Below are 11,115 nucleotides of genomic sequence, written 5' to 3' on the forward strand. Positions count from 1 at the left end.
AATTTAGTTAACTGATTAACGGTTTAATTATTTTTTCTGAAAACAAGACTCTTTCTCTGCTATAATTGAATTAAGAAACAGAGAAAATGGTAAACAGTACTTTTATATTAAAAATATCTTTAAATAAATTAAATTATAAGCAATGCCTTTTTAATACTGCTTAAATGGGGGAAGATCAAGTCAGGAAAGTTTGAGTGCAATTCAATTTATACCTATTTATTTTGCTAGAGATTAAGCCAAATTTGTGTAAGCAGACAAAAGGAAATATATTTTTTTTAAATTTCAAATGCTTTTCTGCAGCTACAGCAAAAAACGTAGTGGAAAATTTAAAAAAATAAAATATATTAAGCTTAAAGTTGTTTTATGTATAAAGTAGCAGATGGCTCTAATTATCAAAGTATCCGAAATCATTTCTAAAATCTCGAGAGGCAACTATTAATCATTTTCGATTAATTCGAGTCGCAATCGAAAAAGCGAGGAGTGGAAACGTTTCGCGAAGCGAACATATCGAGGCGACAGCGTCGCTTGCAGTTTGCGAGAGGCTAAGTGAATTTATAGTTCCCGAGCGAATGTCTATACTGATTTAATCCTCGAATAATATGAAGAAAACCAAGCCGCTGCTGCACGACCATCTGATAACGATCCGAGTAAAGAAGGTGAGTGCAAATACGTAGTTTTTCCTACCAAACTTGCTTCTGCCAGCTGCCCGAAAGCCGGCAAATTCCCATGAAAAAACAAAAAAAAACCCTTCGCAAGGGCGGCGAATTTGGGCAAGGAAAAAACAAGGTTAAGTCGCAGGCTGCCAGCATCGTGATAATTGTCGTTTTGATTTTGATTCCAGTACCTCGAAGAGCACATTGGTGAAACCTATCTGGATGTAAAGCAGATGACCCGGGAGTTGATGCAAAAGTATCCGGAATACTCGCGTCGCAAATTCGGTCCATTCAGGCAGTTGGTGCACCAAGGTAAACAATGGACACTGTCGGGTTTGGAAACCCCTATTAGGTTTACGTATTAAATCCTGTGTTATATACAGGTTAGGAAAAAACAAGACCTTTTTTTATATTACTTGATAAAGTGGAATTTTTCTAACAGTGACCTTGTTTTTATGTTTATAGAATGTTCTAGTTTTCTTTTTAAGTCGTCTTTCCTTAAGCCATTGATAAGTATGCCATAACTTTGATAATTTTCTAAAATATTGAGATTCTTTTAAACCGTTATACCACAGTAATTTTATTTTGATTAAATTGATTTTTTTTAAGAGATGCTGTTTTTATACCAGCTGTACGGTATAGTCAAATTCGATCGAGAATAAATAATAAGTTTCAGTCGGCTTTTTAAAATCTAACCTAATTAATATAAAAACGGACCTTCTGTTCAGGGCCAATCAATGAACCTTTCGGTGTGAATCCATGTAACATATCTCATTAAAATATAAATTCCGCTTTAGCATTTTCCATCATCTCGGATAGCTACAACTTAGACAAGGTAAGCAGCTCGGACGACGAGTGCATCAGCGAGGAATTGGAGGCACCACCCACCAACAGTGTAATGAATAACATGATGAACAGCCTGTATAACGCACCAAGGAAACCACTGGCTGCCAAGCCAATCAGCGAACCCATCGATATATCAAGTGGAGACGAAAATGACGATGACTCCAATACCAACACCACCAACGGAGACGGTCAAGCTCCTGTTCCTCCGATAATTCAGCCCAACGCCTTGAAACGGCTGATGGACGATCTGCCAGAGACCACGGCGGTTCCAAAGAAATGTGAGTTACGGCGATTAAAGTTGGGTTTTATTATAGTTATATAATTCTTGTCTCTATTAGCAGCTAAACCGAATACTATTCCAGGCTCTGGTCCAGAATCATCCAACAAATGTGAGTAATTGTATGCATAACTCATTGAAAATTACTAAAAACTCTATCCAGATCATATAGGTATGGGACCCAGAGGTAAAAACCACTCTGAGGACGCCGGTCAACGAAAGGATCCTCGCAATGCGGCCGGATTGTACCAGCAGCTGCAGGCGAACGCAAATCGGGACCGCCCGCGGAAATACAAGAAGGAGCTGGAGGTGCAACATACCACCGAGAGTTTCAGGGATATTGGGGGCATGGATAGCACCCTGAAGGAGCTATGTGAGATGCTAATCCACATTAAGTCGCCGGAGTTCTATTTTCAATTGGGTCTACTGCCCTCAAGGGGTCTATTGCTGCACGGTCCGCCAGGATGTGGCAAAACCTTTCTAGCCCGTGCCATAAGTGGGGTATGTTATTTTTTTTTTACAAAAATTATGTTGCTTTGTTCATGACAAATTTTTTTTATATCCCTACAGCAACTGAAGATGCCGTTGCTGGAAATTCCGGCCACCGAGCTAATTGGCGGCATCTCTGGTGAGTCGGAGGAACGCATTCGAGAGGTCTTCGAGCAGGCCATGGGCTTCTCGCCCTGCGTGCTGTTCATCGACGAGATTGACGCCATCGGTGGCAATCGTCAGTGGGCTGCCAAGGATATGGAGCGTCGTATTGTGTCGCAGCTGATCAGCAGCTTGGATAACCTAAAGGCCAACGAGTTTGGCCAGTCCGTAGTGGTCATTGGGGCTACCACGCGTCCCGATGTTCTGGATCCGGGTCTACGTCGCATCGGTCGCTTTGATCACGAAATTGCCATACATATACCCTCACGCAAGGAGCGACGTGAGATCTTGCGCATTCAGTGCGAGGGTTTGTCAATTGATCCCAAGCTTAATTATGATAAGATTGCAGAGCTAACACCTGGATATGTGGGTGCCGATCTGATGGCTCTCGTCTGTCGGGCAGCAGCCGTCGCTGTTAAGCGTAGGTCCATGAAAAAGTTCCGTGAGCTGCATGCTGCCAGCGAAAAGAATATGACTACAGTCACTTTGGATGACGATGAGCCCAGTGAGGAGCCTGGTGACAAGGCTGAAAAAGAATCGGAGGTTGATCCAAAAGCTGAAAAGGAAACTGAAAAGGAAGGTGAAAAGGAAGCTGAAAAGAAAGAGGAGTCAGACACAAAGGAGGATGGGGACAAGGAATCAACCGATAATGCGCCATCCGAAGGCGAGAAACCCAAAACTGAAACTCCTAAGAAAACGACCAACGGCAAATCACCTGAGAAGCCAAAGGTAGCCGCCATGGAGGTGGATGAAGAGGTCGTCGAAACGACGGAAAAACCTGTAGAACAGGAAGCGGACTCTTCGAACGACGAATACTACGAGCCTACTCTGGCCGAGTTGACCAACTTTTTGGACAATCCGCCCGAGGAGTTCGCCGACCCGAACTTCTGCCTCACTCTCATCGATTTCGTGGACGCCATTAAGGTCATGCAGCCTTCGGCCAAGCGCGAGGGCTTTGTCACAGTTCCGGACACCACTTGGGACGACATTGGAGCCCTGCAAAACATTCGCGATGAGCTTAAGCTGGCTGTCCTCGCACCAGTTAAGTATCCGGAGATGCTTGAACGTCTTGGGTTGAATGCTCCCTCTGGGGTTCTGCTGTGCGGTCCGCCCGGTTGCGGCAAAACTCTCCTTGCCAAGGCTATTGCCAATGAAGCTGGCATTAATTTTATATCAGTAAAAGGTCCAGAACTAATGAATATGGTGAGTTAATTGGGATTGTGTTTTATGCTTTCTTTACTAACTATAGGGTTATTTTTCAGTATGTTGGCGAGAGCGAGCGTGCTGTGCGGGCTTGTTTTCAACGTGCCCGTAACTCTGCCCCTTGCGTCATCTTCTTCGACGAGTTCGACTCACTGTGTCCGAAGCGATCGGATGGTGGCGATGGCAACAATTCCGGAACCCGTATAGTCAATCAGCTCCTTACCGAAATGGATGGTGTGGAGGAGCGCAAGGGTGTATACATCCTGGCGGCGACTAACAGACCGGACATTATAGATCCCGCCATCCTGCGACCGGGTCGCTTAGACACCATTTTGTACGTGGGTCTTCCGGAGCAAGGCGAGCGTGCAGAAATTCTTAAGGCCACCACAAAGGTAGAAAGATTGACGTCTGCTTCAAATCAGTAATTATATATTAGTAATGGTTATTTTTCCTTTTTTTTTTAGAACGGAAAGCGTCCTGTGTTGGCTGATGATGTAGATCTGGATGAGATTGCTGCCCAAACTGAAGGCTATACTGGTGCAGATTTGGCAGGACTGGTTAAGCAGGCCTCGATGTTCTCCCTGCGTCAATCCCTAAACGAAGGCGAAACGAAACTTGACAATCTGTGCGTTCGTAGCCAGCATTTCAAAGAGGCTTTGCAGCAGTTGCGACCCTCAGTTAACGAACAGGTAATAAACGTTTTTAATATGTCTCTTTTACACATGATAATTTTGAAATTATTTACTTTACAGGATCGAAAGGTATACGACAAACTGCGCCTAAAATACGCTGCGCCTAGGGTACCCACCTTCGATGATAAGTAACGCTCTCAACAATAATGGATTTGTTGTATTAGTCGATAAGCACACTCGCGAATCAAAAAGATTGTGTTTTGCGAGAATTCACGTATGATTTACAATACAAATGTAATTTTGCCCAGAAACCAAATCATTTCTTTGCCATCGTAAGCCTACCATGTAAAATGTGTAGAAAGCGCAAATATTTCCGAAACTTACAAAATTGAATGAAATTTACAAACTTTTTAAAACTGACAAATCTGTGGGATAAATTAAACTAGCAGTTTATTGGAAATGCTCCCTGCTAATGGGCTTACACATTTAATTTAAAATACATTAATTTTAAATGTAAACTTATAATCACAAACGGACAACTTTTAGTTTAAAGGAACACTCCCAGCGGCATGGTTGATGAGATGGGAGGCTTGCCACGGCTGGTAAGGATCACCCCATCGCCTCCGCCTCGACCATCACGACTAAGGCCGGATCGCTTCATTGGTGGATATTTTGGGGCCAATTGCCTGGGAAACAGACCAGCGGGCAGGGCTTGGAGTCCCTCTGGCAGGACCTGTGGTCCATTTGCCTTGGAACCTTTATGAAGGCGGAGGATGGCTTCGTGTTGCGCCAGGACCGAGGCCTTCACCCGCTTTTTCTTTTTGGGCAAGGTCTTGGGACAATCGCCTCCAGCCGCCGACTCCTCAGGAGTCGGAGTTTCGGTTGTCATGGCTTCATTACTAGGCTGTGGTGACTCGTAGTGAGCCGGGCGGGGCAATGGCGGCTCATTCTCTCGCTTGATCTGGAGTCGCAGGTCATAGGAGCGCTTGCACATCTCCCGGATGCCATACCAGCTCTCGTGACCGATTTGACTGACCATCTCAACGGGCGGTTGGAAGCCTAGTTCTCGCGAAGGCAACTCCATCACCAAAGCCATTGGCACCCTTAGCACTCCGTACACGTAGTCCACAACTGATCCGGCTATGGTGCGCTTGGTCAGACAGCTGATGCTCCCCGTCCGGTACTCCCGACCGTTGTAAGATTTAATGGCACTCTTTCCGGAATTGGCCAGGGAGCTCAACTCCCGCCAGTAGAGCGGAGTCTCACGGCAGTAGCCCCACGGGTACATAATGCTTTGGCCGTAAGAGTGCAGCGACAGGAAGAACAGCAGGTTGGAACTCATCCGGTCCAGTATATTCCTTATGGCCCGCGTCTCCGGTTCGGAAAAGGCACGTTCTCCCTTATACGTATTCCGGTTTATCTTACTGGGTCCGCTGTTCCAGAAGATGTCGTAGTTCCGGTTGCAGTCGGTGCCCACAAATTTGCTAGATTTGTGAGGTCGTCTGTTCTTGCGCCAATTAACATTCTGCAGATGATTAAGTGGATTAGTTTTTGTTTGTAACCCTTAATTTAGTTCTTCATATTTAATTTGTTTTTAAATTTGTCGCTGTATCGTTTACAGCCACAATATCAGAACGAAGATCTACTAGATGGGTATAATTTAGAGTATTTGCGTGCTAGGCTAAAATTGGTGTTCAATGCGGTTCCAAAGCAATGCCAGGACCTTTAATAATTATTGAAGAAAATTATAAATTTTAACATTTTTTCGCAATTGCCGTTCTTGTAAAAGCTCCAAATTTATTAGATTTAAAAAAAGAACAAGTTTACTACTCATTAAATATAATATAGAATTAAAAGCAGATTGGTAATGGATGTGCACTCTATCGTAGCCAGTTGCTTTTTAAGATTACCTTGGTGCGGGAGTATTCGTATCCATCGGGGTTGACCAACGGCACAATGATGAAGCGCAGCTTTCGCAGGACCTCTATATTCCTGGTGTAGCGCTCCGTCAGCTGGTAGATGCAATTGAGGGCCGTGGAGATGCTGATCCACTCGCGGGCATGGGTTCCCGCCTCGATGAAGACCGTCTTCCGGCAGTGTTCGCCCGTGTGGACCACCGGAGCTTTGAATCGTCCTTGGGCAACAAAAGGCGGTGGCGAATGCTCACGCATCTGCGAGGATAATTCTGAGTTTTCCGAGTTCATCCAGTTTATCTCCAAAGCTCGAATTTCACGCTTCTCGTGCGTTTGGCCCAGCGTATACATGTGCACAAAGTGGGGATACCTCTGGGCCAGATACTCCAGATACTGGTTAACTTGCTTATACTCCAGATAGGAGTGGAGGATGTCCGGGCGCGGTATTACCAATCGGCGCAGCGGCGTAATGGGTGTATCCCGGTTCCGTTCGTTAGCCGTCTGAGTATTACGTTTGGATTTGGCGGCCATCGTAAACCAAACAAATGATTTTTAAAAGGGGAAAAAAAAGAAAAAAACAATATATCACTACAGAATTTTAGGGATTTGCCTATCGTGTGGATGGAATTCGAATGGAAACTGAGATTGCTGTTGGATCTGACACCTGTGCGGAAGTTTACTAGCCTGCTGGGTGGGATTCTCACCTGGCACTTGATGTTCAGGTGAAGCCGCTCGACCACGAGCAAAGCGACCCGTGTGCCCTGCTTGGGTTTGTCTTCCATTGTGCGGGCCTTAAACAGCCGCCGCCGGGGTTTTGTACCCCTGAATGGCAACAATCGTACTCCCGCGGAAAGTCCAACTTCCCTCCATTTGTTCCTGTTGATGCACTTCAAATAATTCGAACTTAATTAGAATTCAATTTTAAGATATATTATTAATAATATTTGGAACAGTTCCTTAAAAAAGAAATAGGTCTCTTTTCTTATGGAAACAATATACTCAAGAGATTTTTGAGTTGAAACTATAAATTGTATTTGAAAATAGAAGCAAAATAAAAAAATTGTATTTCTTAATTAAATCTTCCTACTTCTTTAATACTTCATTTAAATTCAGTCATTCAATATAACTAAAGTCAAATAATCTGTTGTTATTAATCAATTTCACACGATACCCACTTTTTTTGGGATCTTTAAAAATAATTTGACAATACACGAAAAGGTCCATCCTTGTGTGGCGTGTTGAACAAAACAAAAAAATAATAATAATCAATAATAGTTAAAGCTTAAACAAATCCGAGATTACAATTTGAATTTATCGCATATTGTTATAGTTAATTTATAAATTTTGTTTTGAGTGTGGATTTCGCAGTGGGTAAATGGGACAGCGACAACGTTTAATAAGTTGGGCACGGTAGCATGTAATGCGGAATTGGATTTGGATTCCGGCTCGGAATCCCCAGCCCGGCTGCAGCTGCCACAAAACGCAAATATGCTAAATGTCAGACAGGAGGACGGGGTAGCTTGACTGGTGGGCGTGGAGCAGAAGCAAAATCAGGAGCAGGAGCTGCGGGAAAAGGAGCAACGGCGTGGGCGTCCAAAAGCGCAGAAGGCACCTTCCAATGCAAATAAACAGGAACTCTCGGAGCTGGCGTGCAGCCTGGGAAACGAGCAAGGACCTGGAGGAGGAGCAGTTTTAGTCCTTCTCCGGTTAAGCGTTTTACAGCGAAGTTCATTTGTGGATCTGGGCTTCCTGATTACACTTTGCTACATTAAGTTAAGCATACGGAAAAAATCAGATAAATGTATAATAAGATAGTTTATTTCCATATGTACCCATATTAAGAGAGGATTTTCGGATATATAATATATTATAAATAATGATTGATAAAAATATTATTTTCTTAGATTCCTTTATAAAATATTTTTTCTTCACATTGAGATTTTTAGGAAATGTGCAAAGAATAATTGCTGGAAACGTACTTAATCATCATAGCGATTATAAAATAAGGGGTCTCATTGCAATTAATTTAAGCTTATTTTAGTTTACGAGTTGATCACTTTATTATTTACTACTCAATTTTATCGCTTTGATTTGTCTATGATGTGCATTTCAACTGACCAAACAAATGTTCCGCCTTATGATGCCCATAAAAATACATATCTTTTAACTTTTCCGCCTACTTGTTGCCTAGTGTAATATATTTCTTATGGCCTGGCAAATGTCATGTCAACGCAAAAGTCAAAAGTGCGCGGCAGGTCGGTGTAGAGCCACATACATAAATTCATACAACTGTAGAGCCGTATCCTTAACCGAATCCATATAAATTGGTATAAATATGTATGGCATATAGCGGAGCAACGCAACCAGTTGATTTATACAGGAACCATGTTCGTGTTGATTTTCATTTAACGGTCTTTTAGTCAACTTCCTGACACAGTGACTGCCATATATTTACGTCTAGCTATGTCTACATAATACATTGTTACTCCTTTCTCAGTGGTGTACTCTTTTACTAAAAAAGTTGGTATTCTCAACTAGAGTTTTACTATTTTCGTAGTTTTCGGACTTAGTTTGTTAGTTATTTTTTAAAATGTATAAAAACCATAAAAAAATTTCGTATATTAAAAATAGTTTTGGAATAATATTCCGAATTATTTAATTAATTAAATTGTCCCAAAAGTTTAAATACCTAATTAATTTGATGATACTTTTTTTTATTTCTCAACAATTCAAAGTTATATACATGTTATTTATTGCATTTTTTTAAGCTTAAAATAAATAAACCTCTCCTTCTAAAATTAGGATATCCTCAAGTCTGCTATTTGAGAAACCTTTAAAAAACATTTCCTTGCTTTTTTTAGTGTTACAAGGCTTGAACACGCAAAGTTCCCTACAAAATGGATGAAGGGAGCAAGTGAAGCCGTTCCCAGTCAGTAAGTCAGTCGGCTGGTCGTTCCTCTTTAGGGGTAAAAGTTAAAGGGGAAGCCCGTTTCAAGTATGCATTATGTCATTAGCATGTTGGCAAATATAAAGGGCCAAACTTTGTTGAATTCTGGGGCTTTTTTCCCCGCCTGACGGCTGTCTCCTGTCTTTCGTTCGAATTCCGATGACGAAATGTAATGTAGCATAAAACTGTTTACGAATTAACGAAATTCCAAACAATTATGCACAAACGAATTGGGATTTGCTGGGAAAGTTTTTGCCTGGACCTGCCCCAACAATCTGGCTTTTTGTCATGTGGCAGGGCAATTTAACTTTGTGCAATTTGGCATAGTTTGTTAGGCAATATTCTGATTATTTTGATTACTGTGCGAGCGCAACAAGATCCACCACTCCACAAGCCAATAAACACTCTATTAAGAAATCATATACACAGCTACAAATATGTTAAGTTTATTTAAAAATGAGATTTTCTCTGGTCGAGCTAATATAATTATATTATTTTTGTTGGTCAACCTTCAAAAAACTTTCAGTTCAAAGTTAGAATAAAAAGTTTATCATAACTAGAGGGGAATTCGGTCCCAAAAAATTAAAATCAAAATATTTATTTAAAACGGAATATGTTTTGACTTAAACATCTACCAAATATCTATTTGATAATAAGCAGGTTATGTTCCTAATTCTTTGAAGATCTACAACTATGTATTAATGGAATATAAGGTGTTTCTAATAATACAATCAATTTATATACAATCTGGTTTATATCTCGCAATAATATATCACTGAAACTTTTTAGATCAATTGCTATGTTGATTTAAAAATCATCGTATCGATCTTCAAAATTTATTTCTGTGCAATCCGCAGTTCCGTTCCCATAGACGAGATTTAAGATTTCATGTTCATGGTTAAGGCCAGACGCAGGGTTTTCAGATGCAAATAATCCCGCAGAAATCGTGACAATAACAAAACCATGCCTTGAGCCGAACAATCCAAAAACCAAATAGATCTCTCCTTATACGAATGTGAATAAGACTTTAAGTTAATGCGATCGCAGAGCAGAGATAGTGAATTAATTTGATGGAGAAGTTGAATGCCCTTTGAGTTACTGATGATGGCGGTGCCTGGACCTGACTAATAAATATACTGAAATGATTTAGAACTCGACTAGAGAAGTGGCATTAAGCAGAGGAGGAGTCATTAAGCCACCAGTGGTCGCACAAATTTTAAATGTAAATTATTTCGGACAAACTAGTTCTGCGTTGGATCAACACCAACACCACCGGAAATATGCGAGAGGCGGCTCATTTGTTCGTCTGCCGAACTCCCAATCGAAAAACTGCAGGCGGAAGTGCCCAAAGCTTTGGCCAAGTGTTATAATTACACACAAAAGCGAACCGAACCGAACCGAGCCGAAAGCAAAGTCAAGCGATCAAATAAATATATCAGATGGTGATGAGTTTGGACGTTGAGTGACCTGGCTTCTGGCGGCGACCACAATGATGATCTCTTGACGAATTAATGAACTCAATAAATGCGTATTTAGACGGTATGGTAACTGTAATGAACCGAAGCTTACCAAATCCCAACTTATTGCTTCCGGCTATTTTGGGCCCGTGACCTTGCCTGTCTTTGGCCAAAAATCGAAAGTTCAGTGCTCCAAAAGTATGGCCCATCTGGATAAGACACGAGCACATCTTGAACTTTCAAATCGAACCGCAACAGAACACTCATCATCATGACATTAGGAAGACGCGAGCATACGAGTTCCTCTATAAAAACCAGAAAATAAACAAGCAACGGCTTCAGAATCGATTCACGGACCGCCATACGCGGATGCAAAATCCACAAATAAGCCAGCGAGAACAAATTGTTAGTGCGACAGAAAAGTGATCAAATTATAGAAAACAAGTTTTCGATTTTAAAGAACTCCGAGCCAATCAATTAAAGAAAAGAAAAAGTTCAAATTAAAGGGAATCGAACCGGTGAATAAATTATGCAAA

General features: G+C 41.6%; 2 protein-coding genes across 3 annotated transcripts; one reads left to right on the forward strand and one right to left on the reverse strand.

Moving 5' to 3' along the window:
• The first annotated feature begins 494 nt into the window (after positions 1-494).
• LOC108043111 (nuclear valosin-containing protein-like) lies at positions 495-4,794 on the forward strand. Of its 2 annotated transcripts, none has more exons than XM_017121665.2 (9): positions 495-656; positions 842-965; positions 1,451-1,777; positions 1,838-1,888; positions 1,940-2,277; positions 2,347-3,630; positions 3,690-4,022; positions 4,095-4,319; positions 4,383-4,794. In XM_017121665.2, exons 1-9 carry the CDS (start codon positions 600-602, stop codon positions 4,452-4,454), a joined length of 2,811 nt encoding a protein of 936 aa, XP_016977154.1. In that variant the 5' UTR covers positions 495-599; the 3' UTR covers positions 4,455-4,794. The 2 variants fall into 2 exon arrangements, with proteins under 2 accessions (XP_016977154.1, XP_016977155.1); XM_017121666.2 differs by having other exon boundaries at positions 1,841-1,888.
• On the reverse strand, positions 4,696-6,794 carry LOC108043112 (carboxypeptidase B). The gene is made up of 2 exons (XM_017121667.2): positions 6,173-6,794; positions 4,696-5,787 (listed from the first exon to the last, which is right to left on the reverse strand). Exons 1-2 carry the CDS (start codon positions 6,704-6,706, stop codon positions 4,810-4,812), a joined length of 1,512 nt encoding a protein of 503 aa, XP_016977156.1. The 5' UTR covers positions 6,707-6,794; the 3' UTR covers positions 4,696-4,809.
• Positions 6,795-11,115: the final 4,321 nt, after the last annotated feature.

This window comes from Drosophila rhopaloa, unplaced genomic scaffold, assembly GCF_018152115.1.
Source record: "Drosophila rhopaloa isolate 14029-0021.01 unplaced genomic scaffold, ASM1815211v1 contig_150, whole genome shotgun sequence".
NCBI lineage: Eukaryota > Metazoa > Arthropoda > Insecta > Diptera > Drosophilidae > Drosophila > Drosophila rhopaloa.

What these genes read in the sequence shown, in the direction of transcription:
- LOC108043111 (XM_017121665.2), top strand. Translation starts at nt 600, where the DNA reads ATGAAGAAAACCAAGCCGCTGCTGCACGACCATCTGATAACGATCCGA. An exon ending in CAGGCAGTTGGTGCACCAAG is followed by an intron (nt 966 to 1,450) that starts GTAAACAATGGA and finishes ATTCCGCTTTAG; the next exon opens with CATTTTCCATCATCTCGGAT. An exon ending in TAGCCCGTGCCATAAGTGGG is followed by an intron (nt 2,278 to 2,346) that starts GTATGTTATTTT and finishes ATATCCCTACAG; the next exon opens with CAACTGAAGATGCCGTTGCT.
- LOC108043112 (XM_017121667.2), bottom strand. Translation starts at nt 6,706, where the DNA reads ATGGCCGCCAAATCCAAACGTAATACTCAGACGGCTAACGAACGGAAC. An exon ending in ACGAATACTCCCGCACCAAG is followed by an intron (nt 5,788 to 6,172) that starts GTAATCTTAAAA and finishes AATCATCTGCAG; the next exon opens with AATGTTAATTGGCGCAAGAA.